General features: G+C 43.6%; 2 protein-coding genes and 2 long non-coding RNA genes across 5 annotated transcripts in view; 2 read left to right on the top strand and 2 right to left on the bottom strand.

Annotated features, from left to right (window-relative positions):
- cog6 (component of oligomeric golgi complex 6) overlaps window positions 1–362 on the bottom strand; it is a 204,723-nt gene extending 204,361 nt beyond the window's left edge. The window contains 1 exon segment of the mRNA XM_022242307.2: window positions 7–362. Coding sequence (XP_022097999.2) covers window positions 7–195 — 189 coding nt within the window. The 5' untranslated portion in view covers window positions 196–362.
- The window catches only part of lipt2 (lipoyl(octanoyl) transferase 2), a 447,804-nt gene that overhangs the window by 334,955 nt on the left and 89,101 nt on the right, over window positions 1–23,748 (top strand). The window lies entirely within an intron of this gene.
- Window positions 8,371–12,942, bottom strand: LOC110983222 (uncharacterized). Of its 2 annotated transcripts, none has more exons than XR_002598683.2 (3): window positions 12,036–12,942; window positions 9,309–11,138; window positions 8,371–8,644 (listed from the first exon to the last, which is right to left on the bottom strand). It is a non-coding gene; the product is annotated as an uncharacterized LOC110983222 (long non-coding RNA). The 2 variants fall into 2 exon arrangements; XR_002598682.2 differs by having other exon boundaries at window positions 8,371–9,429; window positions 9,676–11,138.
- The window catches only part of LOC110983226 (uncharacterized), a 29,353-nt gene continuing 21,813 nt past the window's right edge, over window positions 16,209–23,748 (top strand). Inside the window, exon 1 of the long non-coding RNA XR_002598693.2 lies at window positions 16,209–16,360. This is a non-coding gene — a long non-coding RNA (uncharacterized LOC110983226). The remainder of the gene's footprint in view (window positions 16,361–23,748) is intronic.

The raw sequence follows: 23,748 nt of genomic DNA, 5'->3' as shown, positions 1-23,748 counted from the left end.
GCCTACCTTGTCGTTTTCAAGCCTTATATCAAGTATTTTATTCAGTTTTCTTGAAAGTGGGTTTGCCAACTGAACACTGTCTTGGGTTGATGTATCATGCTGGCTATGTCCAGCAACTTCGTGTTCATGGTGCTCACTTGAGATGTCAGTTGACAATACATATCGCGATCGAAGCATCGCCGGGCTGGCAGACATCTTAGCAATTTCTTTTTCAAGTTCAATACAAGCGGTCGTGCTAAATTTGGCATTAACCAGGTTGAAGCTGGCACGAATTGCGGGCTCAATTTTCGGCTTGCCGATTTTCGGGCCAGACGCTATTTCTACGGCTGCAAATATACGTTCACGTAATTAATTAACCGGCCATAAATTCTACGGAGGCCGATCACAGCGTAGTAGCAAGAGCTCGTAAACTACAGAATACAGCAAACAACAAAATACAGAGGGAAAAGGTTTAAATAAATCCTTCCTTGGCATGTATCTTAGCTATAAAACAAAGGAGACAATTGAGAATTTGGTTCTTTAATTTCACCAACAGGAAACACAGACTGGAACACGAACAAATAAAACATTCGGCCTTCGTGCAAAATGGATGGGGGCGCTTTCAGATCGGACGTGTAACGGTGTATAATAAAATCTGGACTCGCAATGCCCTTAATCAGCTTATAGAGTCATTGAATCCACTCGCAGCCATTTTACCGAGCCGAATACAAAGCTTTCCTGGTAATGCCCGCCTTTGTTCTTCTTGACGTCAATAGTAGGGAGCCATCCCACGCGTTTGTATTCGGCTCGGTAAAATCATGATGGCCGCTGGTTGGCTTCTTTTTCATACAAAGGCGTTGCAAGTCCAGGTTTTTTTTTTATATACGTCCGTGGTACAGACATAATTTCCGGCCAGAGGTGGTCCCAAAATAATGCCTTCCCGGACTGATTGACAATTTGCATCAAGTTTTCTTTTAATCTGGAATTTCGCGGTACATGAACTCGATGGTTTGTAAAGAAGAAGCATGGGATTTAAAAGAGTGCCGAAATCTATTTCAAGATTCAAGATTTATTTCATTTTCTACAGCATAAAAATCACACACGAAAATAAAACTTTTAATAAATACATAAATATGATTGAATGATACTACAATACGCTTTATTTCGAAATTATCAGACAAGAAAACGCGAAAATCGTTTTATTTAGCAAATACGCGTAGGCATCAATTCTCACAACGCGCCACAGCGACTGGAAATAAAACCTCTTTATTGATAATTTCAATCGCTATACGATCTTTGATTTCGGGGTAAGATCAAACATAAGGAACGTTAATGGAAAAGTCAGAGTCGGCCCAGGCACATAAGCGCCCCCTTTTCGGCCCAAAGGCGGTCTCAGTCCAATTGATTTCAGAAGCCAAAGCACCTGATTAGGAACAAAACCCTGAAAATCACTTTTTGGGCTGATGTCCATTTTCAAACGATTTTGTACATTCCTAGATTCTAGAAAAGTGCATTTTTCAACAAAAGAGTGTGTAGGGAGGACGCCCAGGCACACTTAATGAGCGCCCCGAATGATTTGGCCCATAGGCGGTCTTGATTTCAGGAGCCGACGACGCACCCCAAATAGAAACAAATCCCTGAAAATCAGTTTCTGTAGCGATGTCCTTGTTCAAACGATTTTGTACCATTCTAGATTCCAATAAAGTGCATGTTTTTCCAAAGTAATACTTTTGAAATCTTAAAAATGTTTGTATGCGTCATAAATAGTACACCATACTTGATACGAGGAACCAGTCTTGTTCCTAGCGCCGTCTTCATATACATGTACATGTAAGTACGCTCGGAACGAGCGTGAAATCAAACGTCGGACTTTCGAGGCGTCGGATTTTTTGAAGCGTAGGATCTGTGCCACGGGCCTCGAAAAAACCGTTGGAACTTTTCAACGCATTTGTCGGACTAATGAAGCGTCGGACCTGTGAGGCGTCCGACTTATAAGGCGATGGACTTATGAGGCGTCGCACTTATGGACTTTTAAAACCCTTTTTCGGACTTATGAGGCGTGGGAATTAGTATGAGGCATCAGACTTCCGAGCTAACCCCGGTGGTGAGGCAGCACAATTTTGACCATGGAGGCTCTGGGGTCGGCTCGTAAGTCCGACGCCTCATAATTCCAACGCCTCATAGGTCCAAAAATTCAGACTTTAGAGGCGTGGGAGCATGGAGGAAAGAGGATTTGTAGTTATACTAAGTGTCGAGTTGCTATTTTAAACTCGAGTTTACGAGTCTCATCAGAAGAAACAAAACTGAACTAATGACAGGATCATATATCAATGACACCGTTTTAAAGGATGATGCAAGCTTCGATCAAAAGGAAAAAGGTACATGTACATACAATCAGAGCTGTGGAGAAGCAAGGCGCCTATTAGTCATGTTCATCATTTAGCAAGTTGCAACATCTGCGTTCTAAATGTGAAACGAACAATGACAATTTCAGGGGAAATACCACAATGTTGTTTACCTTAATGCACATACGTGCTAGTACACGCATCACTCACTACAAAGCAGCCACGTGGGGATGTTGCAACTTCATTTGATTTTTGTTTGCCTGTGTGACTGTGACATTAAGCTAATGAATAAATTATCAATGAGGTGATTGTTAGTGATAGTATGGTTAGTCCAGGCCCGATATATTCCTCGATCTCGTTACCTGCAAACGGTTCAACATAGAAACTAAACAAGTTGAGTGGCTTAAAAAGTAACCCCGGAAACATTTTAGTAGCTTGCAAGAGATTTAGCCTACCCTTTGTTAGTATTAAGGGGAGGTATAGCATGATGTAACCAGATGTGGACACACTCAATACATTTGGATTTCTTCAGAGACAACTTCAAAAAATAAGATTAAACCCTCCTTCAAAAAGGTAGGACTTGTGTCAACCCAGCAAATGCACTAAAACTAAGAAAGATCTCTCGCTTTTCTTTCTTTTTGTTACCTTAATTGCCTTAATTCCCTCCGTAGGTTCCTTGTTTACTCTTGTCCCTAATTTAATGACTTTCCACTCTGCCTGACAGGATGATTGACAGGCAGGCGCTGAAGAATTACGACTGTTGATGATAAGCTCGGTTCGGGGCTGCGTGTTTTATTCGATTGTTCCAGCTAATTTAGAATAGAGTGCAGAGTGAATTTGAAAGTCTCTGTTGCTTTGTTGGAATAAAACTGTATCGAATGTTTTTGGATATACTGCACAACGTACAATATCAACCACGTTCTCGAAATGTTTGTTCTGATGAGACTCGTAAATTTGAGTTTAAATTAGGAACTCGACACTTAGTATAAAAAATACGGATCTGTGGAAGTGCCATCCGACTTGTTGAGATCCTGACATATTTTATCGCGGGATGAAGACCCTCGAATGGAGATGACAAGATCCTGAGATAATATATCATGAGATGACGACATCGTGAAGGTGGTCGACAACATCCTCAGATAATTTTCATGGGATGACGACATCGTGAAAATTGGATGTCGACATCCTGATATAATTTATCACAGCCTGACGACATCATATTTGTTGCATATGTTTTGTCAGTGGCACATTGACAAACCATCTTGAGTAAGCATAGGTGGCCTGAAGTGCTGCTTCGAAAGTATTGTCTTCCTATTGCCGTACATACACGTACATGATCTTAACCCTGGCTGTCATAATGCCTTACTGCCTGCTGTTAGTAAGTGTCTTTGGTTATATTTAGGGAAGTTCTTCGAATTCCTTGAAATAATTCCTTATTGTTTGATTCAGTCTTGAAGTATCCCTCAATCATTGTTGATCCTTTTAAAAACTTTGTGCCTTAAGTCATTTTGTAGCTGAGCTTGGTCACTGTTTTCCACCCATTCCATGACACATTACAATGGGAGTTGAATAAATAAATGAAATTCACAACATGTTCATATCCCCCTTTTCGTTTCCCGTTCAAGTTTTCGCAATAAACGTCGTCACACACAAGCTTACAAGGTAACTTATTTGCAACATCTCGTTTCCAAGGTTAGATACAATGATCCTTATTCCCTCGTGTGTTCCAGGTAGTCGTGTTCACCTTTGCGACTGCTACAGCTGGCAGAGCTGCCGAAATAGCAGGACATGATGGTGTATACCCAGCAGGAAATGAGACCGAGGGGTACCCCCCAACATGTCCAATCCCTATACACATTCCAGACTTTTGTTACTTAACACCCCCCCAAGATGTCTGAAAGGAATTCCCCAGATTCCTGCGAGACAATGACCAACACAAAGCAGGGGGGGGGTTCTCTCCGTCTCATACCTTGCTGCATATGTGATGGTGTTACAGGGGAGGAATTGACTGCTGATTACTTTTTAAGTGGCTACACTGCGTATGAAATCATCGCATTTCTTTGTTTTCGGCATGACATTACTATAAGTCTACGTCACTTGCGTAGAATTCTTAGACAGCTTGGATTACGTCGTCGCCTGGAATCAGATCTACGATATGTTGCTGAGGTAACGGCTCTGGTACTCAAGAACACATCAAACTCTTTGGGGGGTGCACCACTACAAATAAATTCCCATAGACTGCAATGATAAATCCCCACACTTTGCAATAATTTTAAAAATACTCACAACTCTCACAGGTGTCCAGGCTGCACAGAAATATGATGATCGACATGTCCCCTTTCATTTTCCTTTCAATTTCGGGGGGTTGACCAATGAATTTTTGAGAAATTTTCACCAGAAGCAGACCACCCCTAAAATGAAGAAAATGTCCCTGCCCAGAAAAGTTGCCATTTTGAAAAACCATCCCTCTGCATAGTGCCATTTTCGGACCCAACTGCACCCAAATTACTCGGAATTTGATGCCCAGAGTCCGGGCCAGGGGTTCAGTGCCATATTTCCCCAATTCCTCAATTTCATGGCTCTCAGGACTCTCTAATATAGAATATTTTGAGTGTATAACTTTTATTAATGAGCTCGGCGGACATATTTAGGGCCTAATTACCAGGGTGCACCCTGGGGTACAGTTTCTTGTGGCGACTTTTGACAACCCAGTACAACTTGCGTGTTTCCCAGCATACCGTCAGGCAGCTCTTGAAAGCCCTTGGTCCAGAGGGAGTACGACTGAGATCCATTCATCGCTTCAGGCGGCGACACTACATTTCAAAGGGGTCCAATTATCTGATCCATGTAGACGGTTTTGATAAACTGAAGCCGTTTGGAATATCTGTTTGTGCCGCGATTGACGGGTTTTCAAGACGGATCCTGTGGGACCTTCGAATGAAAATCCAAGAAATATCGCACTTTTTTTTCTTGGAGTATATCGAGAGGCTGCAAGGTGTTCCTAAAATAGTAAGAGCGACCGGAAACTCCTTGGTGTGAGATATCCAAACAGCATCCCGTTTATACCACTACGATTCATTTTAGTGCTGAAGGAAGTTTCATGCAAAGATCGCTAGCGCCGCGAACTTCACCACGAATACTGTTGCAATCGCGTAGGCGCCATCTGAGCAAGCGGTACGCCTGCGCAATGCACGTTACTGCATAGGTGCAGGCGCCGCGGCAGGCACGTGCACCTGGTGAGCCTGCGCCGAAGCATTACCGTAAACCGCGCAGGCGTATCGCTTGCTCAAATGGCGCCCATGGTAATTACACCTTTTGGGCAGAGTTATCCATCTTGCGCCTTCGGCACTACGCCTATACGATCTTTGGATTTATGCACGGTCGTTCAGATGTCAATCAACGGATTTGAAGCATGATGGTCTCAAATGAAGCGTTTAAGTGGACTGGAGTGGATACAATTTTTCAAGGATTGACGAGACTCGGGGGGGGGTTGATACTTCCAACGATCTTCACGTCGAATGTGCGAGATTTACACCTGTGTGGTTTACACCTCTTGAAAACCCTCCTGTTCACGACCCATCAAATGTTCTCAAGTTGCCTGACCTTTAAAAATCTTTTAAAAAGTCTCCTCACAAGTTAATAATAAGCAGGCCCCCATTCAACTTTTAATGCATTTTCTGAAAATATCTTCCCCGGGCAGCACCACATTTCAAAGCGCTGGCTGACCTTCCCTTAGACAGGCATGACCTGCGTGGATATTTAAGGAAAACATGCCTGTTACTCTGGTGGTTTGACCCATCCTCTGTTTGTGTGATTGTGTACAAGCAAGGGGAAAAGGGCCAAGGGAAAAAAATCTCAGAAAAGACATGATGTGAATGGTTTCAATTGTACAATAATATCAAAGTGGGAGGAAATGTCACAATTGTGAAATAATTGGTTCAAATTGGTGCTCCTTTTAGTTATTCATGATGATGTGACAGAAAAATAATTTGTCTCTTCCTACAACCGTCAGTTTCCTTTATAAATCAGCAAATGACACTGGTTTTCTCATGCCTAAGTGTCAGTATTGACTCTCACACATTTAAAAAGTTAACAAGAACTTTTTGATAAAATACACAGTGAGAAATGCTAAAAAACATTAAGACACAGCTGCCGAAGTGTAACTATTATACAAGTACTTTATATAACTGGAGTTAGTATAATGTAGAACGTATACATTATTCAAAACCAAGTAGGAACAGTTCAACAACATAATAAAAAATTATAAACCAATTTGTGTATGTTAAAATGCATGGAACAATGAGGAAAATGCACATAGACCTGTGTGAAAATAATTTCGTGCTTTTAATAATAGTGATTTCAATATATGCAAGGTGGTAGCAATTAACTGACTTAGTTTCCTCCTAGCTTTATATACCAGGATACCCATATTGATAATGCTGCAGATGAAACACAAACACTGACCGTGCATTGAGAAGATTAGTGATCGGTGAATACAGATTATTCAAACATCTAAAAATAAATTTGAACCCACTCCAAACCTTGGACATTTAAGCATCAATCGAGAACTTACATGTCATAACAGAGTATCATAAAAAGCAAAGAATTAAAATTCTTAGTTCTTTATGTTAAATATTGAGCTTTGCTTCAAATTGTGTATCAGTTGTGTTTAAAAATATTCCCGATTTTTGTGATTTATATCATGCAAAATGGGCATGGACTACCGTTCATTTCCACGGCACTTGAACTGACTGTGCACAAGAAGTGCCACAAGGAATAAAAAAGACTGCTTGTCCCTGTCACAACAGATGGCACACTTTGAACTGGGTGAATATGGATTAGGAGGTGCACCGCTGTTGGAAGGCTTGAGAAGCATCAGCCTGAACTTGCTGCGGCTGACTTGTACCTCCTGTCTTCCTGAAGAGAACCTGGAAATGTACGAGTAAAAATGTTATACTGACAATTATTGGTACTGTGGCATATCTCCATCTGCCATAACTAGCTACAAAATCCTTTCTTTAAATTTCTGATTCTATACTGTGCAGCAGTTCAAAAGTTAAGAGAAAACATAGAATGCAAAAAGATTATAAGAACTCCCCTTTGACACAAACTTCTGCCTAGTAACTTTATGTACATGGTATATAAGTAATGAATGTCACTGAAAGATTTGCACAAAAATCCTGGTCTAAACTGATTATTCCTTGTAGTAAGTATTTTCACGGCTGATATTACATTACCGTGGGTGTGTCTGCTTCATCGAATGTAACGGGAAGGCTGTCATCCTGCCCTACAGTTTCTTCTGCGGCAGAGCTGTCATCAATGATGACTACAGCAGCCACTGAGTCAGGTCCGGAGACTTCACTAGAAATAGAAATGTCAGGCTGGGGGATGTCTGCTTGGCTTGAGGGCGACGAAGAAGAAATCACCCATTTAAATACACACAACAAATGAATGCAAGTTTTCATTCAGTTACTGAATTCATCTCTCTTCTCAACTTTTATGCTGTCATGATGGGAGTAGTATGCAAGTCATTTTTAATCACTTCTTACTGCAAAAATGGCAATGTTTACAAGTTCAATGAAAAGGAATATGTTATATTGCCTTGGTTGTTTTAGTGCTGATGCAGTTTGAGTATATTTTCAGTGGAAAAATCTATTTTTTATTACTTCCGTAAGCTACTTCTCTTCCTATATGGCTGCTCAGACTCAAAGTATTTGAGTCACGTTACTGAATGCTCCTAAAGATGTATCATCAAGTATCAAGATGTATCAACGACTCTTAAGGCTTGATGGCATCCCCATTTAATAATCAAAGCATCAAGGCCACATTTGTACATTCCAACTTACTTTGACTTCATTAATAAAAAAATAATAGGGCAAACAGTAAAGTTCAGGTTAATGTAAATTTATACAAACCTCTGATTTCTTTGTTTTCAGGTAAATCCTTGTTTTCAACCCCTTCTCTTCAATTAATCTGTCTACAAACTCCTCTTCTGGTATACTGTGCCCTTGGCCGTTTGCGAGCTCTATTTCCATATTATCCTTTGGTCCTTGACTTCCCTCAGGAAAAAAAATACAGTGGAATGATCTTGTTCTGCAGGTTGCTGTATGTAATGTCTCACTAAAATGTTACAAATCTCACACCGCCACCCCTCTGTAACCGGACTGAAACAAGCTCATGATACAAGCCAATACATCAACATGCATGCACCTCTTCTCCAAACACACGCAGATTGGCCTAGACAGAGATTGTAACCCTATTAACTAAACCATACCTGCACCCACGGTGGTCAAGGGCATTTTGGCAGGGGTGGCTTGTCTCTGAGGTGAAAGAAGATGTCATAATTTAGTATTTAATTTCACAAGTCATGTGGTCTCAAAACAGCAGAACACTGAGGCAACAGAAAATCCTAGCGTAGACACATGTACATATAACCCGGAGCTTTTCTTTCTCGGTTTTATCACGCTCCTCTGCAGGACCCTTTCCCACTTCTGGTTCTGCAGTGTGTGAACAAGGTTAGGTATGACAGAGAGAATAAGACAAGACTATGCAAAATGAGATGGCACTGACCAAACTGTCAGTAAATGGCTTTTTTTTAAGTGAGTGCATATTCTGTTCAACCACACGATAGCTAAATCGATCCGCAGAAAACCTGCAAATTTACTCCTCTTGAATTTCAACCCACTCATTCCACTCCAAGTCTTCATACTAGAAAATCAATGACCGAGTATACACTGATGGCACATCACAGAATAGCTGTTAAGAAACCAATTACCGACAATGGGATTAAACAGCCGAACCCACCAAAAAAGTAACCTGCACACAATAGCATAATGTGAACGGTGAAATCTATGATAATAATCTTTTTACTATATGGCATGCAAGCTCACCGAGTCCACTACATGTATTTTGAAAATGATACAAAAGAAACAGAATAGGCAGTCTCAGCTTTCAGTAAATGATCTAGGGAACCAAAGTAGTTACTTTCTTGACATCTTCGCAAATGCCACTCTTTGTCCCTCCTTTTTATTTCCCGAATACGAGTGTATGGTCCACAGATATAAAGACAGGAACCGTTGAGTCTGTAGAGTTAGGCATGATTACTCTAAAGGATTAAAGAGAGAGACAGAGAAACATTTGTCCATTATTGAAAGCCCCGATTGTAAGTGAATGTAGTAAAACCTCAGCCGCGAACAACGCTTCACTACCACAGCCACGTACCCCATGTCCCAACGCAAGGAATTACTAACATATAGATCACTCTGTAGTCCCCTCAAAACAAAATATGAGAACCACATCACACCCTTTTAACAGAAAACTTATAAAAAGTGAGTAAACGAGATCGACCTACATACAACGAACTCAAGAAACACGCAGGAAAACACCAGACTGGTGCTCAGACCGCAACAAGGGGACTCTCTGGATGTCGTCATTACGAAGAAAACGACGCAAGAGAGCCGTCGTGCCGTCGCGTCGTCTGGTCGCGTCGCCTAGAGGGAGGCTAAAGAGAGAGAGAAATGTTTGTCGTAAATAGTACACCATAACTATGAGCACGAGTTGGGAACAAAGTTGAATCTCGCTCGCGGGCGACGCGTCGCGCGGGCCCGCACTCCTCCATGTTTCACAGTCGATTGCACTGAAGCCTCATATCAAGACCGACGCCTCGTTGGTCCGACGTCGGATTTATGAGGCTTCGGACCTTTGAGGTGTCGGAATTATGAGGCTGAAAAAAAAAAGATCATTGGTGGTAAAGGCATGGCACGTACGTAAGTAGCATGATTTGATAACCTTTTACATGTATATGAGAGTATTGACATTTTATCTAAATTGCTTAGAAAATCAAATCCTTTTCTACTTAGAGAAATAAAGTCTGTTTTTTTCCTAAGAAACCTTGATGCTATCCCAATGCTCCTAATCTTAATTCCACTGAAAACTAAGCAGATTGGAAGAAAAATTGTTTCATCTCACAAAACTGATATCACGATTTATATCTCTTCCAGTTCCACATCAAGTACAAGATAGACATACCGATATCAAAGAGTTCATAGGCCTAATAATTTAAAATTTCATGACTAAAAATGTCATATACAGTTGACCCTCGTTTTCTAAGAAACCTTGATACTATCCCAATGCTCCTGATCTTAATTTCACTGAAAACTAAGCAGATTGGAACAAAAATTGTTTCATCTCACAAAACTGATATCACTTGATTTATTTCTCTTCCAGTTCCACATCAAGTACAAGATAGACATACCGATATCAAAGAGTTCATAGGCCTAATGATTTAAAATTTCATAACTAAAAATGTCATATACAGTTCACCCTCGTTAATACGATGTCCTTTGAACTTTGTTATAACAGGAACCTTGAATTATCAGTAATTAAACAATAAAAAACAGTGTATTCAGACTTACAATTCCCTTGTTATAAGCAGAATCTTGTTTTAACAGTGTTCTTATTAACGAGTTTTGACAAAATATGCAAACAGGTTTACAAACGGGTACATGGGCACATGCTTTAGGCCGGGACTTGGGAGTTCACTCTCCTTGAAACTCCTGCCAATAGCGGAAGATCCGTCCTTGTGAGTTCTTAAACTTCCTCCGCTGGTGGCGATGGAGCTTCTTCTCTGAGACCAGATTGACTTGTACATCAACGAACCTGGCCTCAGAGTGAAGGAGCTGAATCAACATGTACATTGGCACATTGATTTCTGGGCCTTGGTCTTAAGTCTGCGGAGCCAACCTTCACAGTCATTGTTCGTGCTGGAGGCCACACATCTGAGTAGATCCATGTTGATGCCACATAGTCAAAGAACTACAGGTAAAGATAGAAGAAAAACATATTTATGTATTTTGTAATAAAAAAGTTTTGTCCTTACTTCATATTTGTTTTCCAGCTTGATTTACAACTCAGTATCACAAACTGCACTGACAGTCGGTATCATTGTGACATCACTTTCATACTGATTTGAATGATAGTTCTGAGGATGTACATTATAATTCACATCACATGCATCAACAAAAGTCACTCCTAAAACCTTGTAAAAAGTCAATGGTTTAATAGACATTCAGAATTATGTAATATACGTACATGGGATGTGGGGTTAACCAGCAGATAAAGAAACAAATACATTTACAGAAGCAGACACTTTTAGGACCAATATGGTGTCGTGGTCTACCAAATGTACGCGCGCGTGAAGCCGAAGGATTGTGCGTGTGAGTGTGGTGCCACCGCAGTTATGGCGTTTAAACGGATTGGTCTATAGGAAAAGTATTAAAATACCCTGTACAGCATTGTAGTTTGAGCCTTCCCTCTATTCAAACATGGCTGGGATAAGCTCATGAGGCAGGTACGGCAGCCCCATATCAGATTCTGTAGCAGCTTGTACGAATTGTCTTTCTCCATGTAAGCTGGTTGGAGCCACGTTTCCTGGATCTTTCTCCAGACTGCTTGCTTCCAGTGGAAACAGCAGCCCTTCACAGAAATACCTGGAAACACTGATGCCAAAGCCCCCCAGTGTGCAGCCTCAAAGTCAGTGAGGACCTCCTTGAGGCAGATCTCTTCTTGAAGAAGCCGTCGCACGGCCGGCCTTCTGAACTGCCTTGTAGTCTCTCTTCTTCCTCTCAGCTATCAAAATGAAGACTAGTGGGACCTGTGAATGATGAATTGCACAACTTGTTTTGAACAATGGCTCGGTGGTTTAGTACATACTTGTAAAGCTTGCTCCAGCTTCTTGGTCTGTTGGCTGACTGAAAGGCGTCCGGCGGTCAGTGCTTTGAGTGGCCCCGCAAGATGTCGAGTGAATTTATAATCTTCGTTCTCAAGTCAGTGCCTCAGCTGCTACTTCCGCTCTTGTCCTTCTTCGCTGTTGATCCATTTCCTTGATCTTGGTCCCGTTCAATGAGCTGGCTTTATAGAGAAGTTTTCATTTCTTTGGCAAGCTCGTCTAATTCGGGGTCATCGGAATGTATACTGAATCCAACAGATCAGTTTCAAGGATAAAGCGTTGAGAGCACTGGAGAGGAGAAGACGAAAGGTTTAAAGCAGGACTTGACATGGTGGAGTCATATGTCATTACAGTGGCTTCAGCCTTTCTCGAGCATGTGTTGCAGACTTTGGAGAAATCACTAAGAAATCACGCGAGTGTCTGTGGATGGCCGATTGAAGTTCAGTGGTGCGTGTGCGTGGAGAAACTCGGCTCAGTGTTTTGGCGGGAAGTTGGCGCTTGGTGTGGGGCCAGGATGCGTATTTTATTTACACCGTAGCCTGGGATCTTTTCTGTGGTGGTGCCAATTCGCACATGAAAAGAGACTGGTGCTGAGTACGTACGCGAACGCATATTTAACGTGGGGGCGGAAACATGACATAATTGTTAAGACAGTTTAAGGGTTTTAATGCATGTCACTAAAAACTGGAAAACGTCTCCTTATTGCATAGCTTTAGATACTGCTAAATGACACGTGAGAGCTCCGCCAGGAATCGTGGTAGGCCTACGCAATACAAAACGTGAAAAAACCAAACGTAACTTCGCGACCGAAATACAAGGCTCATAATGAGTAAAGTTTTTATTCAGTCTTTAGACCGTTTTCCTTCTTCCATGCTTCAAATGCATACAGGCAAAAACAGTAGTGCACCAAGGATTCGAATTTTTTATATCATTTTTTGCTGTGCTATACAGTGCACAGCTAGCAGTTATAATTTTTGATATCGGGAGTCTTTTACCATAGGTATATGTAGCAATATTGACGCACTTTGCAAAGCCGTAACCTGTCTGCTTGTTCGACTCTGTAAGCTGAACGCTTAGAGGAAATGACGCAGACGAGGTTGCAATCAAGACTTCAAGAACATGACACCCTGAACACATTTCAAGTAAAATATTTTGAAATATTGATTTTTTTAATGGAAACAAAAAATGAAATAAGAGAGACGAAAGGGCTGGAAATCTCAATCTGCTTGAAAACAGCCCTCATTAATGACCCACCTAAATTGTTCATAATGTTTGTCACATCGCACTTGTATTTTATCCCCCTCTCCCGAAAAAAAGTAATAATGCTAAAAAACATTGCGTGAGCTTGGCTAACCTAGCTCATCAAGCCAGCGATTACGGTGGTGATTAAAATTCTACTTTTTTTCACACACACCACAGAAATAACTTGACCATAAGAGGAAGAGGAATCACCCCGACACTGTCACAATCCATCAGTCTATCACCTCTGAAGTATCAATTGTTGGAACTAAATACAGAGATTTATTTGTTGAAGTACAGACACCGTCGTTTCGTGTTTTCGCGCGCTTGCTCTGACTGGTTCAGTCAGCATTAGTCTCTTTTCAAGCGCGAATTAGCAGTCGAAAAACCCTAGGCTACGGTGTAAATAAAAAATACGCGGCCAGGATCCCAGTGTGGTCACCGATGTGGAAACTTGTAGGGAAATTGCCTTCCTTGGACATGTTTTGGTTAATTATTAGGCGGGAAATTGGCACTTGGTGTGGGGCCAGGACCCTATCGTGGTTACTGACGTGGAAACATGTTGAAAGTTTGTATTCCTTTGACATGTTTGGGGTTGCCAAGTTTTGTTCCAATAAAGATACCCGGTGTAGACTATACCAGAACTGCCAAGTTTCAGAAATTCCCATGCGCAAGACTAAATCACATCACGATATGTTTTCAAGTTTGTCGTGAAAATGATGTTTTCAAGTTAACATTTATACAACGTTTTGAGTGCATAGCACATGTACTACATTCTACAGCGCCCATCCACAACGGAACGGATAATTTATAACGCGGCAGTACAGCATGCAATGCCGGGCTATTTATGCTGCATCTGGATCTGTTGTTTAGACCTAGGTCTAGGTCTTCGCTGTATGCGGAGACGCCGAGAAAATAGACCTAGCCAAAGCTCTAGAAGCCGGTTTCGGAGACGGCCTACACGTGGCGTGAATAGTCGTTAGTCAAGGCGCGCGTGGCGATTAGCTCCACACGTGTTCTCCACAAAATTCACGAGCTTTGCCACTCGCTTTGCACAGCCTGTCTTCCTCATGTATGCGCCATGTGTCCAGGTAAGCCTTGACTGAAGGCTAATACTGTTATACAGTGCAGTGCGCGCGTGCAGTACAGTATATAGAAAGCAAATTGATGCGCGCGACCGACCTTGTTGTCCAATGCGTGGTTTTTGTGCATTGTCGTTATCATTTGCAGAATGCGTGAGATTTTGAGCTTGATGCGTGAGAACGTGAGATTTGGTCAAAATACGTGTGTCACACGCCTTATGCATGAGACTTGGCAGGTATGCTATACTGTGGGCGGGGAAGGCCTAGGGTATACTGCCACTGGGGATACGTTGTGCTGTGGGTCAGTTCAAGGACAAAAATGTGGTGATCAATCTGGAGGATGTTACAATCCTGTTCGAGAGAGAGCAAACCTGAAGATACCAGTTCGCTAATCGATTGGTATTATCGGGCAGAATTCTTGTTTTTACCATCAACCCGCAATACACCCTAAAGGTGCACGGAGTAGATAATGACAGGATGAGGTCAATGTACGTGTCTCTCAATTCTAATTTCGAATTTGCCAATTTTTGTTTTGTCAACTTGGGCACTGAAGGCTTCTTGCTTTCCAATAGGCACATGTAAATCAAGAACCGAGTCGGAAATGGTGACGTTGTGGAGCCCTCACAAATATTTCAACAGAATTGTTAATTTCTCTCACGCCCCCCAAAAAGAAATACCTGCGTCGCAGAGGCAATGCTGCCACTGTTCGCAGTTGTCGCATTGGATTGCCTGCTGTCGAAGACAAACGGCTGTACAACGCAAGGCCACAAATCCGACATGGTAGATCGTCAAGAAAAATTATGAAGGATAATTGCATGAAGTCATTTTTTTTGTTGCAATTAAACACAGAATGGTGGAACTGGTCATAGTATGACAGTGTTACACATTTAAGCTCAATACCTTTGAAAATAGTAACTAATTTGGCAAACATTAAACGCAAGACGATAATTAATGTCCAGCGAAAAAAATTTCACTTTACGGTACCGTGAGTGAATGACATGTTTTATTGTTAAGTAAAAGCAAAGTCATCAGGTAACTTACGATGATTGGTTAATGATCCTTGTCCTGTCACTCTGGAGCTCTTCCTATTGTACCAGTCTATGGCGGCAAGTCTTTTGCCGCGCCACGGAAACCGCAGTGCTGTTAATTGACGTGAGTTTGTATCAAAAGAAAAAAAAGCCGGATAGCCATCCCTTTTGATTAGACAGTGTTTAAAAGTCCCATTTAATCCATATGCAATTTAATCCCTACACCCCCAAAATTCTAGCCCGTTTTCATTGCAATATTCGAGTACCACCCAGTTCCCCCTTGTCAGTATTTAGAGAGGACGAGAAATAGCTGGGCCAGCAGATCGTCCGTTGTAAAACGAAGCAGGGATTTGGAATAGAACTGCGATATGTAAATTGCTCCCCGCCTGATAAAGACCGTAGATTACACAAAGCTACTTACTGCCATCATTATATTACATTAACTCAGACCAAGGGCCTATATAAATGTGAAATTCCATTATTCAACTTATACACAAACCACCTGGCGAAGCGGACAAGTCGTTTATAAATGACCTCAACGGACGCGTTGTCTCAACGGTCGAAATGTCCGAAGTTGAGTTGGCAAACGGTCGGGTTGTCCTGACCCCGCACAGTTGACGAACTCATTACGTCATGCTCACGAACATTTCTGCAACGTCCGTGTAGCGAGACGAGTTCGCAAAGTATTGTGGCGAAACAGGGTAGCTGCGCAGACTTGTGTTTAGTCTGGGTCATTAATAATTCAGGTCCGTCTAATTCATGCATTAAACATGCGCGCGGCAACCAATCAGAAGCGTGTATTACCTTAGGTCTGGGCGCTTGCTGCGTGGGTTGCCGGGACTTCTCAAGATGGCAGCGTGCTAACCAGAGCTCTGTGGAGTTGTGTTGTGTTTCGAGAGTAAATCTGACGTACGACCGCTGGTGGTTGGGGATCTACCTCAAGTGTACCTGGTGCGATCGGTAAGTGTGGTGCATGTTCTCAGTTGCTGGAGCTGCCGATTATATCAGATCTCTTTGAAGAATGGGAATCGTTAGACAGTCTCGTTTATTTAAGAAGCGGTAGATTATAGGGTTAGGGAACCCGAGCGAACCAGTTAATTGGGGAATTAGCGAAGCTTAGACTAGAAGGATTGTGTGCCGTTGTTCCACGCTTGTTGGCATAGCGACGGTTGGTTGCGGTCCTGGTCTGGGAGCTTGCTTTCCTTGTTGAGGTTTAGCGGGTGCAGGTTTCCGTTAGAGTCTAGTGAGGACTATTATAATCGCCTTCTTAATCAACTTACCTTTGTTATTCCATAAATAACTTGAAGTGGGTGAGGGTTTTGTAAGTTGCCTTAAACCTTGTTGCGATTCGGGAACTGTGTTGCTGCGTAAGGCAGTAGAGATTATTCTTGTATAAGTGTACCTTGTTGTATTGTACAGTTACGAAGATTGTAATTGCTTGTGTGGTCAAGACTTATCAGTTATAAGCCATCAGTAGATTATTTATTTAGACTTGAGGGCTACCCTGATCACTGTGAGGGTTACCTGGTTATTGTGAGGGTTACCCTGATCGCTGTGAGGTTTACCCTGATCACCGTGAGGGTTATTCTGGTGTAGGTTAAGGATTAGGCTTATTAATCACGTTCGTGGTGCAGTTGACCACGTACATGTAGGACTACCTCCCTCTGAGGATAATTTTGTATATAATTAATTGCTGTTGTATATAACGGATAACTGAGCACTGACATTGAATAAACCAATCATATAATTGCCTTAGAGATCACTGGTCACCGTGAGATTTAGTCAGTCCTGTATCACTTGTATTGACATTAATTGTAATCTTTATTGACATTGGGATCAATTACCTAATCACAGAGCGGTGGTAAACTTCCACCAAACGAGCAGCCCCTAAGGCATAGTCCACCGTTCGTTAACTGATATCCCCCCTTGCGTCAGGATAGTCGCTCATTCTTGCGTAAGGTTAATAAATATATTTGTGGGGTAGGCCAGGTCAATTCTATCTCCGATCCGGCCAGTCTGCTGGTCCGCCACAAAAAGGTGTCAGTTGCCCCGCCACAAATGGTGTCAGAAGTGGGATACTCTGTGATTTTGTTATAGTTGTGTTTACCAATAAAGAGTAAAATTTTTGTAATTTGTTGTGAAGTGGATGTGCCTCACAAAGGTGCACAGCGAGGGTAATTGTAGCGAGGTAGGCGGGTTATGCTTACTGGGGTTGTTACTGCCTTGTACATTGTATTCCTTATTGGGTTGGTGACATTGGTGGGGATTCTGTTTAGGATTCGAGCGGAGTTGCGATCCTTGCGACGTACTGCAGGACAGCAACTGCCAATCCTGTCGAGAACTCACCGGGTGGTAGTAGGTATACAAAGCTTGGTAAATTCTGGAGGCTTGGGACTGGGAGTCCCGCAGCCTGAGTTTGCCTGTGAGTTACCAGTATCGCCAAGTGGCCAGTGGCCGAGTCTAGAGAGTCTAGTTGAGACTGAGATCCCTGCTCAGGAGGGAACTCCAGTATGAGCGTGGTTAAGGACAGTGGTGTTAGCTCGATAGGGACTGACAAGGGTTCTGTCCTGGACGAGCTGAACCGTTCAAGAATGGAGGTTCAGTGGTTAAAGTGGGAGAGGGACCGTTTGTCCGCAGAGTTGGAGGCTGTAAAGAAAGGTACACAGCCTAAAACGAATGAGGATACCCCTAAGAGTAGGGATACACCTCTGGTTGAAGTTGACTCTGAAATTAGCTGGAAATTGCCTAAGGGTACCCTCGGGTATGACTTGAAGGCAAGAGAGCGTTCCTGTCTCGGCACATCGCCAGAATTGGTTTCGAAGGAAGTGCCGAGGTACGCTGATAGTACGCCTGTGAGGCCTATTCCCATGCGTAGTCCTAGCACCAATCCGTTTTTGAACCATGAGGTTGATTGCGCCGAGAAGGAGCGAGGGTTACACAGTGAGTTGTTGAGTTTTCGTACTCGCCCTACTGTGGAGAAATCTGACAAAGTTGTCGATGAGGTGGACTCACCTGGAGTTGGCCCTTGGCCACTAAAAAGGGAGTCTAGGTTGGTGGGTAGTGAGGGTTATGGTACACCCGGCGGTAGGCCTCGAAGGCCTACGATTACCCCCGATCGGTATAACGGTAAGGTTCTTTGGAACGAGTACTACCGCCACTTTGAGGCGTGTAGGAAGGTGAATCAGTGGAGTGAGGAGCAGGCAACCGAGTTCTTGGCTGCTAGCCTCCAGGGTGATGCGCTCCGCATTCTTGGCGACGGGTCCAAGAAGTTCACGTTTGAAGAACTTGTTCAGGTTCTAAACAGGAGGTTTGGTCCCAGCCAACAGGCTGAGAACTACCTCGTGGACTTAAGGAGCCGACGTCAGGGGTTGAAGGACAGTCTTCAAGAACTGGGGCAGGCAGTCCGTGAGTTGGTGGTAAAATCCTATCCTGAGATTCCCGAAGAGGCACGTGAGCGCCTGGGGAAAAATCACTTCATGGATGCTGTGTCGAGTCAGGTAGTCCGGGAAGGCATTTATCGCACCCGTCCGAAGACACTGGACGAGGCGATACGTGCAGCTATAGAGACGGAGAATTTCGAGAAAATTGAGAGTGAAAGGCAAATAGGGAAGAAGCCAACGAAATTCACAAGGGCTATGGACTTGGGCACCAAAGAGCGTTTGCAGAAGTTGGAGGAGAGTGCTGGGCAGCAAGCCAAGAAGATAGATCAGGTGGTCAAGATGTTGACTGAGTTCACGAGTAAGGGGCCGAGCCAGGGTGACGAAAAGCCTCCAGCGAGGCTGTCGCCGAAACTAGAGAAAAAGAAGCCTTGTTTGTTGAAGTGCTTCAGGTGTAAAGAGGTTGATCATTTTGCCAAGGAATGTACCAAGCCTCGGAAAGAGAGAAAGGGGCAGGCTGGACCTCCCCGAGTGCCCAAACAAGGGACAAACGAAGCCAACCAGAGGCACAGGACAGAAAAAGGCAGAGAGACACTAGGTGCTCAGCCCAAGTCTGTTTCCCGGCCAAGGTGTGGGCTGTTTGTCGATGGAGTCGTTAGAGGGGCGAAGTGTCGGTTCTTAGTTGATTCAGGGTCAATAGACACTTAAATCAGTAGTGTTGTTTATCATAAAATTCCCAAGGAGCAAAGGCCTGTGCTTGAAGCGGAAGAGGCCAGTATTCGGCAAGTGGATGGCAGTCCATTAGCAACAATGGCTACTGCTTGGGTCGATATACAAATAGGCAAAACGGTTTACCCGGTTAGGGTAATTTTGCCGACATGAAGTGTGAGGGTATATTGGGGATGGACTTTCTGTTACCTACCAGAGGTAATTTAGATTTTGGAGTTGAGGCTGAATGGAGAAAGATCAAGGTGTACTAATGGTGCTGGTGAGCCGTGTGTCGGTCGAGTATTGGTGGCGGAAACCACCGAGATCCCAGCGGGCCATGAGGCTATTGTGCCTGGTACTGTAGTTAGTACCTGTGAGGCAATGCGACAGCCGGCCTTGGTTGAACCTGTGGAAGGTGGTGGCGAATTGGCTCAGCGAGGGTTAGTTTTAGCCCGGTCGCTGGTGGAGCCAAACGCCGAGTCTCTACCGCTGCGGATATTTAATCCGAATGAGGAGAGACGCGTTGTCCGAAAGGGGACAGCTGTTGGTACAATTGCTGCGGTTGAGGCTGACTCCACAGTCCTGCTTGGTGAAAACCATGAGTGTGAGGTCTATGGAGACCTGCCGAGTCACCTGCATGATTTGTGTGACCAGTGTAAGATCAACATTGGTGAGGAGTATCATGAGGAGGTGAAGGCTTGTTTGATTGAATATCAGGACGTATTTTCCCGTGGTAATGAAGACATAGGGCGGACTGATGTGGTAAAGCACCAGATCAATACTGGCGCCGCGAGGCCTATTAAGGAGCGGCCAAGGCGTCATCCCCTGTGTAACCAACAGGAAATAATGAGGCAGGTGGAAGATTTGCAGAAGAGGGGCATTATAGAACCATCTGACAGTCCCTGGGCTGCAAACGTGGTGCTGGTCCGGAAGAAGGACGGGACCCGACGATTTTGTGTCGATTACAGAGGGTTGAATAGGGTAACAATCAAAGATGCTTACCCTGTCCCTCGTATTGATGAGACGCTAGATGCGTTAGCAGGGGCAAAGTGGTTCTCGACGCTTGATTTGGTGTCGGGATATTGGCAGGTCGCCCTTGACGAGGACGCGAGCCAGAAATCAACCTTTGTGGTGCGGAACGGGTTGTATAGGTGGCGTTGCATGCCCTTTGGTCTTTGTAACGCCCCTGCGACGTTCGAGAGGTTGATGGAGAAGGTGATGGCGGGTCTCCGGTGGGAGATACTGCTCATCTACCTGGATGATGTCATTGTTTATGGCAGGACTGAGAGAGAGAAGATTGAACGGCTTCGAGTCGTTCTCTCCAGACTCCGAAAAGCTGGATAGAAGTTGAAGCCTAGTAAGTGCTTTTTGTTCCAGCGCTCTGTGACCTATTTGGGACATGTAGTGTCGTCTGAAGGTGTGGCTACCGACCCTGAAAAGGTTCGGGCAGTGGCTGAGTGGCCGACACCTAAGTGTGTCCCAGAAGTTCGAAGCTTTTTAGGCCTCGCTTCTTATTATCTGAAGTTTATCAGGGGATTTGCCGAGGTAGCATCGCCTCTGCATGCGCTGACTGAAAAGTCAAGAGAGTTTCGCTGGACGGGTGCCTGCCAAGAGGCATTTGAAGAGTTGAAACTGAGGCTGCAGACTGCACCTGTGTTGGCATATCCCATACCTGACTCTGATTACGTTTTGGACACGGACGCAAGTGGGGATGGACTGGGGGCAGTTTTGTCCCAGGTCCATGAGGGTCATGAGAAGGTCCTGGCCTTTGCAAGCCGCAAGCTCAGCAAGGCCGAGAGGAACTATTGTGTTACCTGGAGAGATTTTTTAGCGGTAGTTGTCTATCTGAAGAAGTTCAAACAGTATCTGTATGGTCGGAAAGTTTTGCTTCGCACCGATCATGCTGCTCTTAGGTGATTACTTAATTTTAAGAACCCCGAGGGTCAGTTTGCTCGGTGGCTTGAGGTAATCTCCGAGTATGGCGTGTCCATTCAGCACAGACCTGGACGTAAGCATGGAAATGCTGACGGGTTGTCTAGGAAGGTCTGTAAACAGTGTGGTCGGTCTGATATGAAAGGGCAACGGAAGTTGCCGGAAATCCAACGGTTGTGTCTGAGAAGGAGAGTCGCCGTGAGGTTGACTCTGACTTAGCAGTTCCTGAGGCAGACGTGAGGGGCATCTTTGCCAAACCACACTGTAATCTTTATTGACATTGGGATCAATTACCTAATCACAGAGCGGTGGTAAACTTCCACCAAACGAACAGCCCCTAAGGCATAGTCCACCGTTCGTTAACTGATATCCCCCCTTGCGTCAGGATAACCGCTCAATCTTGCGTAAGGTTGATAAATATATTTGTGGGGTAGGCCAGGTCAATTCTATCTCCAATCCGGCCAGTCTGCTGGTCCGCCACAAAAAGGTGTCAGTTGTCCCGCCACAGTATATTGGGTGCATGCACTTTATGCGTGATCCACAACTAGGAACAATATGCGTTAGTTTTCGGCCAGTTTTAATAAAACGGAACTTTGAAAGTCCTTTTGATTAAACAAATATTAGATGCAAAAGTTTATATGACTGTTGAGTATGAAAAAAGTATTTGGAATCACTCGTAGTGAGTGACATATCGCCTTATAACTATGCGCAAGTTTTTCCCGCTACCAGCCAAAATGTCAAAGTGCAAATCAGAATTCTGGCCATAATTTGTTTTGTACTAGGAATTTTCCCAGAGTTTTGTTCAACACAAAGTTTACATTTCACTTTAAACCAAACCCTGTCTGAGAATGTAGAACTGAAAGACAAACACCAAGAAGGTAGGTTTTTATTCCAAGCTATCTGGAACTAGGGAAACGATTGTAATGTTTACGGGTCATACACATGCTGCGCGGGTGCAAGATCGTTGATTGCGCAAAGATTGACTTACTACAGCCACCATTTTTATAAATACCTCAGAAATTAGGCTTGTCTATATCTACTACGTGAAATTCCATCCCATCATTAAGGCATACATGTTTCTCATTTACACTGTGGCCTCAGTAGACGACTGGGCTGAGGGGATCAGTGTCCCAACGGACAACTTGTCTCAACGGATGAATGACTTGTCTCAACGGTCGAGTTGTCAGAAGTCGAGTTGGCAAGCGGTCCAATTGTCCGGACCCCTGTCCGGTGCCAACTCGGCACCTAGCAACTCGGCGCTCGAACCGAAGCAATTGGTATTAATTCTGGACATGTGCTTAGTTAATTCGGGTTGATTTGGAGATTGGGTAATCCGCATGGATTCCCTCACAAAAATGTCCCTTGCAGATCCTATGGGCATCCCACGGGCTGCCCATGGGACCCCATGTGTACGCCATGGGACTGGCAAAAAATAATGTTGGTTGAAGTGATCACCATGGGACATTTTGTGGATACCATAGCAACACCATGAGGCTTTTATGATCAGCATAGGAACACCATGGGGTTTTTATAATCAGCATGGGAACACCATGGGGTTTTCATGATCAGCATGGGAACACCATGGGGCTTTTAGGATCAGCATGGGAACACCATAGGGTTTTTATACTCTACATGGGAATACAATGTAATTTGTATGCGGACACCATGGAAACGTCACACAAACACTATTCAAATTTTTGCAATCATCAAGAAAACACTGGGATTTGCATTGATGTGGCATCTACACAGGTACACTTAGAGGCTTTGTTGTATTGTAAACCACAGTAGCTGCTGGCATTAAAATGCATTGGCACGAACTACAGTACACAGTGTGGAATGGAATGTTGATTCGATGACTGCAACTTTACCCGTCACCAGGACACCAGATGCACAGGACACTGACCATGGGATGCATGGGACAATCACCATTGGATGTGCGGGAAAATCACCAATGAAATATTTAAAATATAAAAAATATGAAATATGGGAATATTTTGCGAGATTACATGGGGTTCTTGAAATACACATGGGCAAAATCCCACGCTACATGGTGGCAAATTCACCATGTAATCCCATGGGAAATTTTCCCATCGGATACTCTCATGGGACATTTTTGTAAGGGTTATGGCAACGCAATTATTACAACGTGGAAATTCATAAAGGAACGAGTTTCTTACGTAAAAGGGAAGATTGAAGGAAACCCATTTTTGAAATTATAGTCCGATTTTAATTTTAAACAGAGAAAAATAACCCTTGCTTCGTCTTGGCAATTCTATGAAAGCTCGTTATCGAAGTTTTAGTATAGGTGCCGAGTTGGCGGGTGCCGTGCTG

The sequence above is a fragment of the Acanthaster planci genome, linkage group LG14 (assembly GCF_054643075.1).
Source record: "Acanthaster planci isolate LZ-2023a linkage group LG14, COTS_SCS, whole genome shotgun sequence".
Taxonomy (NCBI): Eukaryota; Metazoa; Echinodermata; class Asteroidea; order Valvatida; family Acanthasteridae; genus Acanthaster; species Acanthaster planci.
This window is presented reverse-complemented; position numbering and strand designations above follow the sequence as displayed.